This window comes from Suricata suricatta, chromosome 7 (assembly GCF_006229205.1).
Source record: "Suricata suricatta isolate VVHF042 chromosome 7, meerkat_22Aug2017_6uvM2_HiC, whole genome shotgun sequence".
In the NCBI taxonomy this organism is placed as follows: Eukaryota; Metazoa; Chordata; class Mammalia; order Carnivora; family Herpestidae; genus Suricata; species Suricata suricatta.
In genome coordinates this window covers 39623892-39645178 of record NC_043706.1, presented here as the reverse complement: position 1 = coordinate 39645178, position 21287 = coordinate 39623892, and the positions used below count along the sequence as shown (strand labels likewise).

General features: G+C 41.2%; 1 protein-coding gene, 1 long non-coding RNA gene and 1 pseudogene across 8 annotated transcripts in view; 1 reads left to right on the top strand and 2 right to left on the bottom strand.

Annotated features, from left to right (window-relative positions):
* The window catches only part of BICRAL (BRD4 interacting chromatin remodeling complex associated protein like), a 52260-nt gene extending 35740 nt beyond the window's left edge, over positions 1-16520 (bottom strand). For 2 of the 6 annotated variants that reach the window (XM_029944449.1, XM_029944454.1), the window contains exons 1-5: positions 8396-8504; positions 3781-3927; positions 2898-2943; positions 1887-1935; positions 1730-1798 (exon numbers count right to left, since the gene is read on the bottom strand). In XM_029944449.1, coding sequence (XP_029800309.1) covers positions 1730-1798; positions 1887-1935; positions 2898-2938 — 159 coding nt within the window. In that variant the 5' untranslated portion in view covers positions 2939-2943; positions 3781-3927; positions 8396-8504. Of the gene's footprint in view, positions 1-1729; positions 1799-1886; positions 1936-2897; positions 2944-3780; positions 3928-4923; positions 5370-8395; positions 8505-16503 lie in introns of those variants that run through there. The other 4 variants (XM_029944451.1, XM_029944450.1, XM_029944453.1 and 1 more) reach the window with 4 other exon arrangements.
* Positions 3883-19721, top strand: LOC115296046. Of its 2 annotated transcripts, XR_003910700.1 has the most exons (4): positions 3883-4133; positions 5260-5391; positions 16869-17023; positions 19396-19721. It is a non-coding gene; the product is annotated as an uncharacterized LOC115296046 (long non-coding RNA). The 2 variants fall into 2 exon arrangements; XR_003910699.1 differs by lacking the exon at positions 5260-5391.
* LOC115296043 lies at positions 14973-15291 on the bottom strand (annotated as a pseudogene).
* Positions 19722-21287: the final 1566 nt, after the last annotated feature.

Below are 21287 nucleotides of genomic sequence, written 5' to 3'. Positions count from 1 at the left end.
TACAATGGTAAATTTCGTAAGTGTTTTAATGCCACTGAACATTTAAAAAAAGATGAAGAAAAAAAAGAAAAATGGGTCAATGAAGAATAAGATTTCCAACTTGCAAAAGCGTATAAGTTCTCCACTGGAGGCTCGTAAGGTGTTGGGGGCTAGGGGATGGGAAGAAGTAGGCATAAATGCAAAGACTCGTCCACTTGACCTTCAATCAACAGGTGAAGTGGGACCAGCATGGTAGGACTCGAGGAGTCATCGGAAAGGAAATGGGAAACGCAAGTGAAAGCAGGGAGAGGTTTCTTCTGTGGAACAGTATCTAGACAACAATGGATATCTCCTGAATGGTCATACACAGTTTAACATTTTTACAATGTACAAGTTAACAAACCATAAATTTAAACAGCCATATTTTTCAGGCCTTGCAAAATACTTCTACTGAAAAAAATATTTCTACTCTACCTGACGTGATGGAATAGACATTCCCAATAAATACATACGGAATGAGGCAGTCTGAAAAGTCAGAAGTAATACTCACACGGAAGGGGGAGGGTTGGGAAATGAAAATCATTCATGTCGAGGGACAGGCTATCTACCTTATGTGTTTAATGGGACCACCTGAAATTATGACTCGTTCAGAATGAACCTCACAAGTGCTACTGATTCACAAGCCTTCCAGGAGATCAGTGTTGTGACTTCCAACCCATCCGCAGCATGCAGAGGTATCTTGCATCCTAGCATCTGACATAACGTACACACTCAAATACTTGAAAGAGCTGTGCACTCCCAAGGGCTTTCTGAATACTCTTCCATATTATAGATCAAGGATATAACGCCCCTGATGATAAGTTAACCTTTACTGAGCACCACACCAAGTAATTTCCTGGGACTAGTCAATTAATGTTAACCAACCTAGGAAGTAGTTCTATTATTCTCCTGGTTTCATAAATAAGGAAACTGAACCCTACAGAGATTTAGTCATATGTCCACGGCAAACAGGGCTGGTAAGTGGTAGAGTGAGGATTCACACTTGGACAGCCTGACTCGGGGCTGCCAGCCATGATGGAAGAAGGCTCTAAGTAGTAAGAGAGGCTTGAATGTAGTCATCTGGACATCTGTAGGCAGGACTTCTCTATTCCCCAGGTCAGGCTGCTTGTCTGGATGCTCCTAGAGCTTGAGAATATGCAATCCAGAATGGGTGGCCTGAGGGAGAATCCTAGTTCTCCAACCCCTGGCTGTATAACTTTAAGCAAGTACTAACCTCTCTGTGCATTAGTTTCCTCATCCCAGAAAATACAGATCATAATAGAACCTATTTCATGGAGCTATTATGTGGATTAATGAGGTTAATCATGTAAACCCTTGGTGCCAAGAACATACTAAATGCTCAGTTTCACTCATTAATATTTTTTTCTTGTTTTAAGATGAAAATGTTTAGTAAGTAACAGCAAAGGAAGAATAATTTCTCTAAAGCTACGTAACAAGGTCCAAACCATTCTAATATGACTTTCTTAGGTTATAACTTAGGAAAATGGCTAAGTAAATCTCATATAGTTTATCTTAATTGACTAAATTCAAAGGAGACAATGTCAACACCATTTGGTAGATTTCCTTCCATGTCCATGATAAGAGACAGGTAATAATTCCTATCGGGATCCAAAGGCGGTTAAAGCCTCCGCTCACAGGACGTCCAGGAGAGAGAAACACCTGATTACTGACTGTGGTTTTCAATACTCACACTGGAGTTGGCGAAAATTGAGTTTGAGTTGGCTGCAGAATACCCCGCGGCAGTCAAGTCATCGCGGCTCTGCAAAGGCACAGATTCGGTAAAGTGGTTACTTGAGCCGTGAAGAAGGAACAAAATTTAGATCTGTGATGTTCCGAGTGTTACTTACAGATTTATTACTAGGTCCATGGAGAAAATAGTTCAATGCTTGTGGGTCTCTGGAAAACAACAACAAAGAAAGGAAAACAGCAAATAAATATGTGACTTACATTTAGGATTCATTTTTACTAGGGTAAAAAGAAAATGACTGGATATTAGCCGGAGTAAAATTTTCTCCCTATTTTTAAACAATTTTAAGGTTGTTATTTTTGTGGAGGGTTTTTTTGTGTGTGTGTTTCTTGTTTTTAGTTTACTTATTTATTTGGAGAGAGAGAGGCAGAGAGAGAGAGAAAATCCCAAGCAGGCTCCATGCTCTCAGCACAGAGACTGAGATCTCACGAACCATGAGATCACAGCCTGAGCCGAAATCAAAGAGTTGGATGCTTAACTGACTGAACCACCCAGTTGATTTCTTGATGTTGTTCTATTTCCTATTATCACTTATTTTGCCTCCTGAGATTTGTTAGAAAGTAAATTTAATAAAGGGTGACCTAATAACGAACTTATCAGATGCAAATATCTTTGTCCCTTTATTTGTTAACGTAACATTGTTGATTTCTATTTATTTATTTATTTATTTATTTATTTTTTAAATGTTTATTTTTGAGAGAGAGAGATAGGGAGAGCACACACGTGAGAGTCAGGGAGGGGCAGAGAGAGACAGAGATCTGAAGTGGAAACTGTGCGACAGCAGCGAGCCCAATGCGGGGCTCAAACTCGCAAACTGTGAGATCACAACCTGATCTGAAGTCGGATGCTTAACCAACTGAGCCACCAGGCGCCCCTTGTTTTTTATTTAAAAAACTCACCCAGCTTTTTTATTTTTAAATTTTAGGTCCTTTCTACTCCCAATGTGGGGCTTGAACTCTTGACCCTGAAATCAAGAGTCACATGCTCCATTGACTAAGCTAGCCAGGTGCCCCCAAATCCCACCTGGTTTTAATATACTTGCTTATCAGATTGCTTTAGTATGGCAACCTCACACATTTGATTTACCCTGATTATGGAATGAGCATCTTACCCAATAAGATCAAGGAGACACGAGTCATCATCATCATCCATGACAACTACAAAAACAAGGAACAAGAGAACGCTGGTTAGCAAAGCAGATTAAAGCCAGTAGCATCAATGCAACATACAAATACGCTCTATACTTTCCTAGATAAATAACTGTGTAATTCATGGAAGCTTTTTCTTTAACTGCGTGCTTTTAATGGGTTTAAAAAATTTTGTGGTTGTTCACGAGACTAAATATTCACTTAAGTTGTTTTTATTGAATGCAAATCCTTAACTTACAAGTCCAAAAGGAATCTAGATAAATCAAAGAGAGTTGGCAGCAACCTTTCCCACACAGATTTCCCAAAAGGACCGTAAGCCAGGAACAGTAACTTCCCCTAAATGTATCGTGCAAAAGGGGCGACATAATATTTGTTTTAGAAAAAGAATCTCATGCATCCAGAGGTGTTCGAGTTTTATGACTGAGTGTTTCCAAACATGGTGAGCAATCTGGATTTCTTGCCATAGTTTGGCTCTTTTTACAGACACAGAAAAGCCGGTTCTCCCTACGTTTTGAGACAGAGGAGACACCAGAGCCCCAGGCCGGACTGCTACAGGCTTTGCCCCGGAGGTCCCAGGTTCCTCCCTCCCTCAGGGGCAGCAGCACCGCCAAGTCTTCAATGCCGAACAATCTACATCCCATCTCTAGAATCTTTAAAGTAGAAAATCTCAACCCTCAATTCACCCTGGCTCCCAGCCCCATGCAAGCTCCCCGGATCCCCAGCCACCCCCAGCATCAAGCTCGGCCAGCGCGATGACTGTGCTCGGGCTGAAATGGTCACAACTGGACAAATTCCAAGAGCAGTTCTCCCCCTTTCTCGTCCCTCCCCCGAGATCCGGTAACTTACACTAGTGATCCGACACCTGGCAACACTGCTTCGCGCCCATTTCGAGCCATGCGTGGAATAATTTACATCACGGAATGCCGGGGCCAAGAGTTCTGGAGCAGTTGGAAAGGGCAGTTGTGAACGGCAGTTGGACGGAGGAATGAAATCCTGAAGAGATGCCCAGAAGAGGGACACGCCCGAAGAAGGCAGAAGGGATCATTTCTACTCGAATGTTTTTTTCTTGGTTAAAACTGCTATCTCCTCTCCAGCCACCCCAGACCTCCCACCCTCTCAGTCCCAAAGCCAGACAAGTATAAAACTGGCTCCTGCCACATGGAAGGAAACTTGCTTTCCCCAGGAAGGGTCTGGAAGGGGTAAGTATCCCCTGATGGGAGACCTTCCCGGGGAGTTGGGGGGATTTGTTCAAGTGCTGAATGGCCTGGGGGTGACGAGAAACCTTCTGAGTGGGACTCTGGTGGAGAGGCGAGATGGTGGGTGAAACGGGAGGAAAAAGAGGAGAGAGGCTGACCCAAGGGTAACATCCAGGCTGAAGTGTGCAGAGGGTGGCAGGGGGGTGACATCTGCTTTGAGGCCTCAGATGTGGAGTTACTTAGGAACATGCTAGCAAGACCGGACTTCTGAGGAGTAAAAATGTCTTGGCCAAGACAACTGTCATTAAACAGACATAGAGAAATCTGTGGGAAGGGCCTCCCTCAAATCCTGATACTCTACGTGGTAGAATTGCATCAGCCATAGCTCATTACTGGGCCCTGAGCGCGTCTCCCAGACATCACAGTCACATGGAATAAATTAGGCAATTACGACATATCCCTAAGCCTATAAAGTGGATATGATTTATTATTATTTACAGTGTCCGCAGTTTCTGGAACAAGCTCATGAAAATGTAAGGGAAAAACAGCCTGCACCACAACAACCTTTCCCAACTATCCCAGCTTCCCTCCCGACCTCACACCTGGCCGAGCTCCTCCGGTGAGGAGACGCCCACAGGCTAACACACTAACACGGGGAGGAAGGAAGTCAGCGCCAGTCACACTCTACCGAGGTGTCACCGCCACTGGGACATTCAAACACCGAGAACACCTGCTATCCCAAAGTTCAAGTGACAAGCTACTCCTTGAGTGGTGTAAATAAGAGAACACTTACACAACATCGGATGACATTAAAAGCCATTGTGCACCCTCCCCTATCAAACAGAACGGGCTGCTCAAACACTTGACAGAACGCTCCCTGGGAACATCTGTCCTAGTCAATGGCATCCGTCCAACCACACAGGCCTCTGCCGCTAGCCCCCTGTGGGTAGAATTCCATGAGCCTTAATAATCAGGGGTGCTCTGAGAATTCTACTCTTTAAAGGGCCATCCTCTTCTGACTTTAAAGAGTTTCAAATTAAAAGCGATGACTCTTATTGCTATGTCCCCAGCTCTGCACACTGCTAAAGCACAGTCACCCCCGGTCTAGCCCAGTACTTCCTTTCCCCAGGAGGACACATGGTCCACCAAAGGCAATTTACCAAAGGAGAGGTGTAGAAACAGACATTTCTAACGTGGGAAGACAAGCTGAGGATCGGAAACTAATGTCTCAAAAGTGAAGAGTTTAGTTTCCTTTGGAAAGGTAGGCTTTCCTTCTGGACTTTTGTTGAGGTTCTTTTCTCCTTAAAGTAACAACCCTGGAATCACTAGATGGGTTTCTGGCCACAGGTGAAATTTAGAACATTCTGTGAAAGTTGTCCCCCTAGATCAACGGTTTAAAAACTACTTCTTGGCTCAGTACACTTGAGGGAGACACGTTCCCCTCAATTATAGCAGCTTATGACAGTAGGATTTGTCCAAGAGGGAAGGGAACTGTATTTCTTACAGAATCCTGACAGGCCTCCCAACAGGTCAAAAATCACTGCCCCGGACACCTGATTACCACTCCTCTAATTTTTAGAGAGAGAGAACTCATGTGTACAAACGGAGGAAGGGTAGAGAAAGGGAGAGAATGAATCCCAAGCAGGCTCTGCACTTCCAGCACAGAGCCCAACATGGGGCTCGAACTCATGAACTGTGAGATCATCACCTGAGCCAAAATCAAGAGTCCAACACTTTAACTGACGGAGCCACCCAGGTGCCCCGACTACCACTCTTAAAAAAATTAAAGCTAGTATTAAAATTGTCCTTATCTGTTCAACACTTTGAATAGTAGCTTTTAATCAAGAGGACACAGTATAAAAGTGACATTATTTAACTCAATGGGGGAAAGATGTTAGCTGTATGGAGAAAAGATGGTAGATCTATATCTTACATTTTATACAGAATAAATTCTAATGGGTCAAACAGTTAAATGGGAGGCAGGGAGGAGAGGCAAACCTTAAAGCACTAGAGTAATACATGAGAGAAATAGGTTTTTTGGGTAATCTTAGAGTAGGGAAAGTCTGTTGCAAGATACAAAAGTATAAAAGAAAAGATTGATAAATTTGATGACATAAAATTTTAAAATTCTGCATGATAAAGGAAAAAAGTCATAAAATCAAAGACTAAAAAAGTCCCCCAAAAAACACTAAGTGGAAAAAATACTTCCAGTTTATATCACAAAAGGCTTTTCTCCCTAATACACAAAGAGCTCCTGTAAACAAGAACAAGAGAAACAGGGACACTTGGGTAGCTCAGCCAGTTGAGCACCCAACTCTTGATTTCGGCTCAGGTCATGATCTCATGATTGTGAGATTGAGCCCCCATGTCTGGCCCTCACTGAGCATGGAGCCTGCTTAAGATTCTCTCCCCCCTCCTCTGCCCCCTTCCCACTCACACGTACTTGTTCTCTCCCCCTACAAAAAAAAAAAAAAAAAGAAGAAGAAAAACAGCTATCCTGCAGAAAATCAAATGTATGAACAATCAGTTCATTAAAAAAGGAAAGTAGCCCCTACACACACATAAAAATAATCAATCTCACTTAGAACAAGAGGAATATAAATTAAAATTTCAGTGAGATACTATTACTTATCAGACTGGTAAAGAGAAACGTTTGGTAAAGGACTGTGCTGGTGAGGAAGTGGGGAAGCAGGAACTTTTATACTTTGCTGGTGAGAGTGTAAACTCCGTAACCTCTAGGGAGAAAAATTTAGCAATATACCTCAAAAATTTAGGGGCACAAATTATTCTACTTAGCAAATATTTTCAGGTATTTGTCCTATGGGTATTCTTTTTTTAGTGACGTTTTATAGAGCAAGCACAGAGTCGGATGCGGGGCTCGAACCCACGAACTGTGAGATCATGACCTGAGCCAAAGCCGGACGCTTAACCAACTAAGCCACCCAGGCGCCCCCCCTACGGGTATTCTTGCACATGTGCATAAGAATACCCAGTGTAGCATTATTAGTTTTATCAAAAGACTGTAAACCTAGATGTCACAGGGTATGGGGTTTCTTTCTGAGATGATGAAAATGTTCTGGAATTAAATCACTGAGCTGTACACTTTAAAAGGGTGAATTTTATGGTATATAAATTGTATCTTTATTTAAAATATATTAAAAAAACTAGATGTCCTTCATGAGAGACTCAAAGCAACAATGGTTTACCCTCACAGTGGAATACTACGCAGCCATTAAAACAACAAGGCAGGGGCGCCTGTGTGGCTCAGTCAGTTAAGTGTCCGACTCTTGATTCTGGCTCAGGTTGTGATCTCACGGTTCGTGGATTTGAGTGCCACATCAGGCTTGCACTGTGTCAGTGTGGAGCCTGCTTAGGATTCTCTCTCTCCCACTCTCTCTGCCCTACCCCACTCTAAGATAAATAAATACATTTAAAAATATTTAGAAAAATAACAAGGCAGCTTTATGCAGACTTGGAAAGATACATGAACAAAGGAAAAAGAAAGGTACAGAATGATGTATACATCACAGTATGTTCAATCTTTCCTCTACCTTCTAAACTTATGCAAAATAATGATAGGTTTTTAATGCCCTTCTCCACCAATTCTATCATTTGTATCATTTCTGGGTCTGTTTCTACTGATTGATTTTTTTCCTGCTCATTACAGATGGTATTCTGCTTCTTTACAGGTCTGATACATTTTTTTAAATGTTTATTTTTGAGAGAGAGAAAGTGTGCACATGTGAGCAGGGTAGGGGCAGAGAGAAAGGGAGGCAGCAGATCTGAAGCCGGCTTTGCACTGATAACACAGAGCCCAATACAGGGCTTGAACTCATGAACAATGAGATCATGACCTGAGCTGAAGTCAATGCTTAATCTACTGAGCCCCCCAAGCACCCCTGCCTGATACATTTTTATTGGATGCCAGACATTGTTAATTTGATGTTGAGTGCCAGATATTTTTGTATCCCTACAGTTATTTTTGAACTTTGTCTAGAACACAATTAGGTTCTTATTAAGTCATTTGATCCTCTTGAGGCTTGCTTTTAAGCTCTGTCAATCCTTAGGGCTAATTTTGCCCTATCCTGAGGCAACCCCTTCACTTTATGAGGTACCTCATTGATGTCTCGTGGATTACGAGGATTTCTGTGCTCTCACAGGTGGAATACAAGCCTGTGTGAGCTCTAAGTGTTGTTTCCTCTAATCCTTCTGGGTGGTTCCCTCCCAGGACCTGGGTAGTTGTCCCCCACCCTCCGTGGACTCACCAGTCACCAGCTGAGGACTCTGGGGGTTCTCTCCCCGGGCAGCGCTCTCCTCTCCGGTACTGGGCCCCGTGTTTCAGCCACTTTCACCTCCGGACCACATGAGCTCACCCTGGGAAGATGATCAGACTCCATCTGGGGTACCCTTCCCTATGCTGTGGCCTGGCAACTCTCTTCAGACAGCAGGCTGGAGTAATTACAAACGGGGCTCACCTCGTCCGTTTTCCCATTTCTCAGGGGTTGTCCATGCTGCCTGATTTCCCATGTCTCGAGACCACTGTCTAATATATTTTATCCTACTTTTAACTTTTTTTCATGTAGGAAAGTAAATTCAGTCCCTGTTTCTCCATCTCAGCCCCACAACAGCCATTTTTAAGGTTTTGAAAAAAAATCACTTTAGGAGGGAACAGTTTATACGAGTTCATTAGCACAAATGAAAAGTCAGAGTATACCGAAACGGGGGGAAACAGGAAACTAAACTGCACAGTTTTATCCCCTGCCTCCTTTTGTTTTCTAACCTGCAAAACAGCGTAGGGAAGGAGGAAAGCTGCCTCTTTAATCCCTATCTTTAATAAAGTTGGTCAGTGAGTGAAAACCCTATTCATTATTCATTTAGTAAACACTTCGCACCTACTATGTGCTTGGTACTGTATTAAGGCTGGGAATATCAAATGAGCATGGCATAAAATGTAATAATAAATGTTAGCACACTTAATATTTTTGTAGGACTGTAAAAGCAATGCTGAAAAGTAAATTACTGTGTTTTAGCAAATGAGTTTCCAATGAGCATCATGATCAAAAAGTTATGCTATACAATAGCCACCTACCCAGGGCAAGTAGCTATTTATGTCAATTAAGATATAAAATGTTCTCTTTTTTAAAATGTTTGTTTATTTTTGAGACACACACACACACACACACACACACACACACAGTGCAAGCAGAAAAGGGACAGAGAGAGGGAGACAAATCCGAAGCAGGCTCCAAGTTCTAAGCTGTCAGAGCCTGATGTGGAGCTCAAACCCATGAACAGTGAGATCATGACCTGAGCCAAAGTTGGACGTTTAACCAACTGAGCCAGCCAGGTGCCCCCTCTTTTTTTTTTTTTTTTTAATTTATTTATTTTGAGAGAGAGAGAGAGAGAGTGCTAGCAGGGGAGGGGCAGGCAGAGAGGGAGAAAGAAAATCCCAAGCAGGCTCTGCACTGTCAGCATGGAGCCCGACGTGGGACTTGATCCCACAGACTGGGAGATCATGACCTGAGCCAAAATCAAGAGTTGCTGCCTAACTGACTGAGCCACCCAGGCGCCCCTGAAGTATTCTCACTGTATTCCTTTTCTATATTGTAATAGTTAAGGGCCGTTACATTTTGTAATTGCAAGACAGTGTGAACTTCCTGCCATGGTTTCCAATTTTAAGGCACCCACTTTCTTTTGGAAGAGAGATATTCAAAATTTTATACAATGAAATGTGGGACGTTTTGGCAGGGATTCTCAAGCTTCTTTGGGTGAAGCTCCTGGGTTTTTTGTGTGTGTGAAATAATAAGACATTTTACTAGAGAAAAAAAACCATGACTATTTTCACATTTATACCCATTTGCAATAAAAAGAAGCAATCAAACGCAACACGATGGGCTCTGAGTTTTTCGGTTATTATTCAACAAAGAACTTCCTTCATTTTGCTGCCTTCTAGCAGCAATGAAGAGAAAATAGAAAGACTAAGAAATATTATTAGAAGAACTTGGGGATTAAAAAATTCCTCTGTCAGAAAAGATGACCATTAAGTAGGCAGAATTGGGCCTTGGTTCACCTCATGAAATGAAGAAGGTGAAGGCCTCACAGGGGTTTAATTCCTACTTAGAATGAGGCAGGGTAGAAATAAACCTCATATATTAAGAAATCCAGCTGGTTAAGCAACGTGCCCTAACTTGGGGGGAAAGAGTGGCCAGCCTCAGGGGGTCAGGGCAAAGTCTCGCAAGGCTTACAGAGGCAAGGGACACAGCTGGGAGAACACTGGAAGTCAAAGGGCTTGTTCTGGACACCCGGCAGTGACTGAGTGTGATTACCGACAAGCGCCAGTCCCTCAGGGCCTGCTGGTCCACCCCTAAATGAAGTTAATGGCCACAGCTGTGATTTTTAAACTTTGTTCCCCGGTGACCTAGGATTCTCCAAGGTGTCAAGGAGCTTTCTTGGAGGCATAAATATTGGAGCTTCTCCCCTTCAATTCTTACTTAGCTAGGAGAAAGAAGTTTGAAAACCATCGAACTTATCCCACTCCTAGAATGCAATGGTTTTTGCGTGTTGTGAAAGAATGGCCATCAATGGAGGTCAATCTGAAAATGAAAACCCAAGGATCCATAAAAATCAAGAATCATGATTATTTTAGCAAGCAACAGAATAGTGATATCATTTGATATACACATCAAACTTCTTTCAGATAAAGTCCAACACAGTGATAATTTAAGGTTGACAGACTATAAAATCATTAACCACAGAAATCAGCATTTCTCAAGCTGGGGTCTGAGAAAATAGCCTTGGGTGGTCTGAGTTCTCAAGTTTGAGAAACATTAACAGGTTCTAAAATTGTCTGGAAATATATACAGTGAAGAACTTTGGAGCTCATAAAAATTGTGCTAAATATGTTTGCTAATGGCCTCTCAAAAGTTTAAGATTCACTAAGAATCAACAAAGACAGAAGACCTGTGTACACATTGACTGATGCAGAGATGGTCCTGGGAAAAAAAATCTTCCCAGGCCTTTCTCTGTCATCTTTCTTTTTTTTTTTTCTCTCTGTCATCTTTCAATCTCAGGGGACAATTTTGTGCCTGGCTGGGGGGGGGGGGGGGGGGGCATGGTCCCAGGTCTCAAAAAAAGGAGGGTATGAAAAAAGAGTGTTGGCTGAGTCCCAAAAGTCTTTGCTGCATCTAGATTCAGCACTGAGGTGGTTCAAGAGATACCAAACTCTGAAAGGAACAAAGCCCTCCTGCATTGGGGGGTGCTCTGAACTCATACTGCATAGCTTGTATGAGTATTAAGTTAGGGCTCAATTACAGTGGACTAACAGACTAGGCTAACTTCGAATTTCAATGTTACTAATAGACTACCACCTAGAAATTAACAGTATAAGAGAATATCATAGTGCTATCCTCAAAAGCAGGGATCTTGTCATATTCATCTTCATATTCCCAGCAAATAGATCATAAACCAGTGTAAGAGATACTGAATAAATAAATACTCAGGGTTTAAATATAGTATAGCTGCATTTTATGCAAAGACTGTGTTCCCAGAGACCTTGCACGATTAAGAACTCATTAATTCTAGTTTAATTATGACAAACTGACAAATTCCTAAAGAATACCAACATTGAAATTTTGTAATTCCTGATGGGACTTACATTACATTCTGTTAAGATTTTTTAGATATAATAATGAAATGGGGGTTATATTTAAAAACATCATCTTTTAGAGATCCATACTGAAACAGGAGTGAGTAAACTACTATGACGTCTAGGATTTGCTTCAAAATAATATACACTAAAGTTGGTTATTTGAAACATTGGGGGGGTACCTAGGTGGCTCAGTTGGGTAAGTGTCCAACTCTTGATTTCAGCTTAGGTCATGATCTTACAGTTGGTGGGTTCAAGCCCTGTGTTGGGCTCCATCCTGAAGGTGTGAGGAGGCTGTTTGGGGTTCTTGTTCCCGCTCTCTGCCCCTTCCTCCCTCCTTAAAATAAACAAATATTTAAAAAAAATAATAACATGGAATCCTCATACACTAAAACTAATATAACACCGTATGTTAACTACACTGGCATTAAAAATTTTTAAATACATACAAGGAAAAAAGGCCTCAAAGAAAATATAGTACACAAGAAAAAAAAAATCAAACATGGAACCCTTTTCCCCCAGGTGCCCTAGAGATTCACCAGGAATCGTGGTTACTATGGAGTTTTCTCTTTGACCCTCTGAGGCTGGTCACTCTCTCCTCCATGTTGTAACACATACTCAGGCCAATTTCAGGCAAACTGGGGAACCTGTCCCCAATGACAATCAGGTAGGACCTGCACACAAGGGCCTCTGGTCAGCTCAGAGACGCAAAGTGAGGCTGCTTACTCTCCAGATGCAGAGGAAGGATCCAGTATTTTGGTAATCTGACTGAAAGGAAATGCTGTAGGTGAAATTTTACTTGGGAGAGTATCACTTAGACCACCTTCAGTATCACTCCTTCCACGCCTTCCCATCAAATACGGTAATTCCTGTATTTCTCCCTACCCCTCTTTACCGTATTTACTCATATTTACATTCCAATGTCAGCTCTACCAGGGCAGGGGTTTGTGTCTATTCACCTATGAACCTCAGCATCCAGAATAGCACCTGGCACAAAACAAGACCTCAATAAACATTTTTAAATCTCTTTCTTGCCCTTGGCTTTATTGAGATTTACTTGACAAATAAGACAGTATAAGTGTAAGGTACACAGTGTGATGAATTGATACATGTGTATCTTGTGAAATGATGACCATGATAAGCTTACTTAACACCTCCATTACCTCACATACTTGCCATTTTTTTATGTGGTGAGAATATTTAAAAAATCTATTAATAAATTTCAAGTATATAATACACTACAGTCATCATGTTATACATGAGATCCCCAGAACTTATTCATCTTATTTTTTTATGTTTATTTATTTTGAGAGAGAGAGACAGACAGACTCTCCCAAGCAGGCTCTACACTGTCAGTGTGGAGCCCAGTGTGGGGCTCGAGCTCATGAACTGCGAGATCATGACCTGAACTGAAATCAAGAGCCGGCTGCTCAACCAACTAAGCCACCCAGACGCCACCCCACCTTTTTTTTAAAGAACTTATTCATCTTCTAACAGAAAGTTTGTACCCTTTGACCAATATCTCCCCATTTCCCAAACCCAGCCTCTGGCAACCACCAATTGAGCATGTTTCCACAAGTTCAACTTTTTTAGATTCTGCATTTAAGTGAGATCATACAGTATTTGTCCCTCTTTGTGTGACTTAGTTCACTTAGTTTATGCTATGCTCTCAATCAGTGTTTATCCAGGTGGTCACAAATGGCAGGGTTTCTTTCTTTCTTATGATTGAATAATATTCCAGTATAGGTAAATGGGCATGTGTGTGTATAAAGCCATTTCTTTATCCGTTTATCCATGAACAGACACTTAGGTTATTTCCATATCTTGGCTATTGTGAGTAATGCTGCAATGAACACGGGGTGCAGATACCTCTTTGAGGCAGTGGTTTCATCTCCTTCAGCTCTATCTGTGAAAGGGATTCCTGGATCATATGGGGGCTCGACTCAAAAATTTCTGAGCACCCTGCATACCGCTTTCCATACTGGCTGCACCAATTTACGTTTCCACCAACAGAGCGCTAGGGTTCCATTCTGTCCACATCCTTGCCGACATCTCTGGTCTTTTTGCCATTCTAGCAGGTATGAGGTGACATCTCATTGCTGTTAGTGAACATTTTTCTAAATGGACCTATCAGCCTTTCCAGTATGTTGGCCACAAGATGGCAAAACCTCCAACAGCATCAGGCCACCCAGGCCCTTTTCCTTGAATCCTACTTCAGTTTTCCAAGAAAGTATGCTTATTGAAGACCAGGTTATTCCTACAGGATAACAGTCTAAAATGAAAATAATTCTACTTAAGCCTAGACTGCACAATGCGGCTAAAGTCATCTCCTGCTATTCCCCTACATGCTATTCTAGCCAAAGTGCCACTCTCCTGTCCCCAAACACAATGTGCACTTCCCCTACCCTTGTCCAGGTGACGATTTTCTTACCTGAAATGCGTTTCTTGGTCTTCTATATCTACTCAAACTCCATCTGTAATTCAAAATTTAGCTTGAATCTACCTCTGTGAACCCTTCTCTGACAACCTTGGGCTGTCCTTAGGATTCTCTACCTAGAATTCTAAAATCAACAACCATATCTTTTGACACTGATCAGACATTGCTCTCTATGATTATCTTCACTATGCCTATCTTTTATTCTCAACTAAAGGGCAGCCCAAATTTGATTAAAAAGAGTCTAGGGTGCTTTGAGAGTACTGATGAAGAGCAGTTAAGACACGCATTGCAGGGGCGCCTTGGTGGCTCAGTTGGTTAAGCGTCCAACTTCGGCTCAGGTCATGATCTCATGGTTCATGGGTCCAAGTCCCACATCGGGCTCTGTGCTGACAGCTTGGAGCCTAGAGACTGCTTCAGATCCTGTGTCTCCCTCTCTCTCTGCCTCTCCTCTGCTCATGCTCTGTCTCTCTCTATATCAAAAATAAATAATAAAACCAAAAATATATTTTAAAAAAAGATACCCATTCCAAAGCTAAGCAACTTTTAGACTGCATCGTTTTTTTGGCATCAGTGAATTGGAAATACTGGCTCCTAACAGTAGATTCTAGCCTCATTTTTTTTTTTAAGCATACATTTCTCCACAAAGGGAATTCTATTGAGGGCACTGGCTTACTTCTCTCTCAAAAGACCAAATGCAACCAAATGAAGTGAACATAACCTCAAGGTTTTAATGTCTTCATAACGTAACAAAAGATGAAGCTTAGAACTGGATCACTTGGCCCTTTCTCTTACCTCCTCCCTGTTCAAAATGCTTGCATCTCTTCATAGCCAGCATGCTCTTAGATCTGCAGTTGGGCTCAACACATTCAAGCCTCAGCACAATCTTCTTTTGTAGTTTTAGCCTTTTCCCAGAAAATCGGCTTAGTTTGCCCACCGTAGCCACTCTGCTTCCTGTCATAACGCCGTGCCCCCTGGGAGTAAAGAGGATCTTTGCCTTTCTTGTACTGGATCACTTTGTGGGGCTGGTGCCTGCCACACTCCTTGAAGAAAGCATGGTGGTTTTTCGGAACGTGCACCATAGCTGCAAGAACGCTACTGGCACAGAAAGATGATGTTCTAACTTCACTTTGAACCTCTCCCCACCCTACCCTCCCTGTAAGGAAGGACTCTTGGTTCTTTGCCACTTGACCATGTCCCCCAAACTATCACATCGCTTTTTAAGTTCTTTGGTTTTACACTTATCTTTCTGAGAAGACAAATAGACCTTCCTACCCACCTTCAAGTGGCCAACTGATGATGCCTGCTTATTTTTTAAGACTTTGAGTAAAATTACAATATCTTTGTTTTTTTAAATCCCCAAGCAAAATTAATTGTTTACTTATTTGTATCCCCAGAGCATGTCTGACATGTTTCTAGCATCTGACAGGTGTGTGACAAAACTGTTTTTCTGGTCCCCTTGTTAATTTACAAGCTCCACGAAAGCTGGGGTAGTTTCTTTCCATCTCTGTATTATCTGAGTTTAGGGCAATGTCTGATATAAATGTGCCTAGGAAATGTCTTTTACTTTATTGAATTACTTTACTAAGATTTTGATCTAAAAAACTAACTTTTCATGGGGTGATGTCAGTTCCTTATTATTTAGTTGCCAAAAATACACAGCTAGGCTACCCATGAGCACTTTCGCACATCATAAAGCACAGGATTGAGTGTGCAGGGTTGGGCGTCCATTGCAGGATCTACTGGCTTTATGCTGGACCCTTATGTACTAAGCCAGGCATCCCTGCTGCGTAGAAAAAGCCAGAGAGTCAACTGACTCCCCATCTCTGTTCCAGATCAGATGACTCAATCTCTGAGGCATAAGGGAGTGTCATTTTTTAAGATTCATAGGAAGGATTGTGTATCCTTCTGTAATCTATTTAGTATTAAATAAACTTCCCTAAAAGAGGGATTTGTGTATTAAACATAAACAGAATAATTCCTTGGAGTCCTGAAATCTTGAGCACAGTAATTTATAATATTTATAATAGTTGTGTAAAAAAAATAGTTGTGTTCCTTCAAAGACTCAGAAGTAAAAGTCTAAGTTGAAGAGTCATGCATGGTTTTTTGAGGGTGCCAATGCTAGACCTTACAGAAAAGAAACACAATAATATAGGAAAAAAACAGATGCCCTGCCCAAAAAAATGTTGCTATAATTTACTGTGTTTTAAAAGAGACTGAACATTTTAACAACTATGGAAAACAATATACAGGAAATGATTAAGAAATGATACAAAGAAATGTTTAGGGGGCACCTGGGTGGCTCAGTCAGCATTCCACTTGTGATCCCAGGGTTTGCAGGATCAAGCCCATGTTGGGATTCTCTCTCCGTGTCTCCCCTGCTCACGTGCATGCTCTCTCTCTTAAAATAAATAAACATTAAAAAAAAAAAAGAAATGCTGCTAGTCTGATTGCTATTAAGTGAAACTGAAATGATCTTTGTGATAAATCAACGTGCTTCAGTACACAGAATAATACATATTAAAAAGATAAGTCAGTTCTCTCCAGTTACACTACTGTTTCAGTTAAGGAATTCTTATATTTTACTTCCAAAAAAAAAGGTGAATTTCTGTTTTAATCATTGACTGCCACAGTTATTACTTTCTTCTACTAAAAACAGTCATTTAGGGCCTTAGCTCCAACAACAAGCTGACTTAGCAAAAGGAAGCAATGCCAACATTGAAACTAAACCACCCAGAAAGACGAACGAGTATCGACCAACAACACATTAGCAAAACTTTCAGGAACAGCCATTAACATGGAGAAGAGTCAAAGGTAAGTCTTACTTACACCCTCCCCATAAAAACAAAATACTTGAATATTAAAAAAAATTTTTTTAAACATTTATTTTTGAGAGATAGAGCACAAGCAGGGGAGGGGCAGAGAGAGAGGGAGATACAGAATCCTAAGCAGAATCCAGGTTCAGGGCTGTCAGCAAAGAGCTGGACGCAGAGCACAAACCCACGGACCGTGAGATCATGACCTGGGACTATGAGATCATGATCTGGGCCGAAGTTGCATGCTTAACCAACTGAGCCACCCAGGGGCCCCAACAAAATACTTGAATATTAAACAGAAATTGCATTAATGTATTTTTGACTTATAGTTTTATTCAGAAAAATATCTCTTAGGGTGCCTGGGTAGCTCAGTGGGTTAAGTGCTCGAGTCTTGATTTTGGCTCAGGTCATAATCTCACAGTCTGTGAGTTCGAGTGCCGCATCAGGCTCTGTGCTGTTAGCTCAGATTCTCTCTCTCTGCCCCTCCCATGCTTGTGTACACACGTTCTCTCTCCCTCTCTATCTCAAAATAAATAAACCTAATTTTTTAAAGTTTTATTTATGTAAGTAATTTCTACACCCAATGTGAGGCTCAAACTCATGACCCCGAGATCAAGAGTTGCATGCTCTTCCTACTCTGCCATCCAGGTGCCCCATCTTTCAGAGAACATTTTAAATGAAATAAAAGTAAAAACCCTACCAATGTGACTTTTTCTACTTTTAGTAACAATGGGTACCAGTCACAACAAATAGTAAAGAAGACTGCTGTTTGCATTCCAACAGTCAAGAATTCACTAAAATACAGTGTGGTAATAATTAAGCTATTAAAGTAAAAAACTGCTGAATCCTTCTCTATGTTTTCTCAAATACAATAGGATGCCATTGCTATCCATTAGTGTAGTTCTTAGGTATTGTTGTCCCTATGTGTAACTGCTTTTAAAAGATACTTTGAAATGGCAGTAATTATAAGCAAAAAATATTTTCTATTAGCAATCTGGTTAAAGTTATTTTGCAAACTCTTGAGTCTCATTGCTGTCTCTCAGTGAGTAACATTCAAAATATTTTGGTTTTATGGTATGTTCCAAGAAAAACAAGCCCTATAAAAACAGCTAACAATATTTAACAAACAAAATTCCATTTTACGAAGTCAATGATGTTAAGCAAGGAAGAGATGTCCAGGATCCCTTTTGGTAAAAGTTGACTCGCAAAAAGGAAGATGTATGCACAAAATCAATTATTTAAAGAGAAGAAAAGGAGAGGAACTTTTTTAAGCTTAAAAATGATTTAAGGGGCGCCTGCCTGGCTCAGTTGGTAGAGCATGCAGCTCTTGACCTCAGGGTTGTGAGTTCAAGTCCCATGTTGGGTGTGGAGCCTAATTAAAAAATAAAGAAACCCCCATGAATGAACAAATAGTTTTTAAGGATTTAAGACAGAATATGAAGAGAGATACATATACCATTTTATTCCAAGAAAGATTTCAGTTTCTACAAAAATGTTTAGAGGCTGAATTAGGGGTGCCTTGGTGGCTTAGTTAAGGCATCTGACTTTGCCTGAGGTCATGATCTCACAGTTCCTGAGTTTGAGTCCCACATGGGGCTGTCTGTTGTGAGAGCAGATCCTGCTTCAGGATCCTCATCTCCCTCTCTCTCTGCCCTTCCCCCACTCACGCGCTCCCTCTCTCTCTCAAAAAAAAAACATTATGAAATTTTTTTAAGAAGCTAAATTAATCTCATTTTTTAAAACACCATTTAAGAGACATAAACTCCTATCTAGTGTAAATTCTATAATAAACCCTAAGAAATGCCATGAGAAGAGAATTTATATTTGTACCTGTTTCTACCAAAAGACCACAAGGAATAGAGTTTCTGTTGGAGAAGATGAGAAAGTGCTGGAGAAGGATGGTGGGGATGGTTGCACGACAATGTGAATGTACTTTTATTTTTAAAGTATTAAAAAAATTTTTTTTGGTTAACATTTATTTATTATTGAGAAACAGAGAGAGACAGAGCATGGGCATGGGAGAGGCAGAGAGAGAGAGGGGGAGACACCGAATCTGAAGGAGCTGTCAGCACAGAGCCCAACGCGGGGCTCGAACCCACCAGCGGTGAGATCATGACCTGAGCCCCAGTCAGATGCTCAACCGACTAAGCCACCCAGGCGCCCCAACAATGTGAATGTACTTAGCGCTATACCGGAAATGGTTAAAAGGGAAATTTTTATAGTATGAAAAAAATTTTTAAATAAGAAGTAACAATAAAAAAATAAAGCATCTATGAATATTCTTACTAAAAAAAAACCAAGACCATAATTAGTGGTCCATAACTAGTTGTAGATCTCTTATCAAAAAAATCTTCTTTATTTCTGGAAAAGCATTTTCCGTGCTGGCAGCTTCAGGACAGAGACTCCCTGAAGGGAGATGAAGGACCCAGAGCTCATTGGTGAAAATTGACCCTAGCAAGCAAGGGCGTGAAAGAAGTCAACGCGCTTTACCCCACAACTACTGACAGGCACCAGATGTGGCTGTGGGAGGCAATCCCCCAAAGGACGGAGGAGGTTTCTTGACCCTTTGTGGGCCTCTGGCTGTCTGGTAAAGCCTAAGGATCCCTTTCCAGAGTAATACTTCAAGGTTCATAATATATGTAAGGATTTTTAAAAATGCATTTATTTAAAAAATAAAAATACACTTATAAAAATATTTTAAAATTGTGATATAGTTATATATCTGATTCTTCATCAATGCATTCCTACAAGATTTAGTGGTGAGTCTAATAACTACCATCTTTTGGGAGATAGTCATGTTTTCAGTTATCTGCAAATGTAATGGGACAAAAAATATTTCTCCTAGTAACAAATTCTCAGGCGTTGTTAATTCATAGTTTGTGTGGCTTTCATTCATAGATTTAAGAAATGACCAATTTCAACTGGTGTCTCAAGAAAGTAACAGGCAATTTTGTTCATATCCAAGTTCCTGATCTCCCCTCCCCACACTTCTATCCACAGATCCTTTAGAGGTCGGTCCATAGAGCCCGTGCACACTGCCAGGACCCAGGGCACTTGTCTGACATGTGGTCCATGAATAAACTTGATCCAGTAACAAGAACAACAGGATTCTAAACATCTGCATGTCATCCACAAGCTATTTTTATACTTGCTAAGCACAGACTGGTCATTTCTAAACTCTGTTCGATGCAAAGATGTTGAACGGTGCTGCCAGTTACATAGGATGGTGGCAGCAAGCTGGCAATTCAGCCATGCAGAGGGGACACTGTCCAGCATCACCAAAGTTATCGAAAACTTCCCTGAGTAAGGAAGGTCAAGTAAAGCTATTTTTTGGTATGCTTAGAGGAGAGCAACAGAAATGCATTTTAAAACTTATGAGCCTAAGACTGCAGTGGAAAAGCTCATCAAAATTCTCAACCTTGGACCAGAGTAAAACACAAAGGCAAATTTCATGATAAACAGGCAACAATCTTTTCTGGTATGCTTAGTCAAAATCTACATCGTCATTCTCCCACACATCCAAAGTGGAAAGCAGTTACGTAAATATCACGTACATTCCTAGTTTTTATATGAGTGCTTGTAATTGAATGACCTCTGAATTAACACCTTTTTCCATACTCACTTTTTTTTTAAGAGAGAGAGAGAGCTCAAGCCAGGGAGAGGCGCAGAGGGAGAGAGAATGAGCATCTTAAGTGGGCTCTATGCTCAACTCGGAGCCCAAAGCAGGGTGCAATCCCACAAACTTGGGGTCATGGCCTGAGCCAAAATCAAGAATTGGAAGCTCAACCAACTGAGCCACCCAGTTGCCCCCAAATATATGTATATTCTTTTTTTTTTTTGATAGAGTGAGAGTGCTTGTGAGGACAAGTCGGAGAGAGGGAGAGAGAGAGGGAGAGAGAATCCTAAGAGGTGCCATGCCCAGTGTGGAGCCCAACATGGGGCTCGATCCCACGACTATGAGATCATAACCTGAGCTGAAATCAAGGGTCAGATGCTCAATCAAGTCATCTAGGCACTCCTACTCACTTCTGGACTAACAGATTATTGTACCCTCAAATAAGGGAGTCAAGGAACTCATAGATGGCTTCTATGGTCTAAGAATAAAACATTAATTTATTTTTAAGGCCAGCTCACTGTAATTTTTTTTAAATTTAAAACCACATCATTCTCAAGGTGGCAGTCACATGTGCCAGAATTGAGTGGTGTTAGGCGAGGTAAACTGTATAACTTATTTAGAACACATCCCTTCTTCTAAGACATTT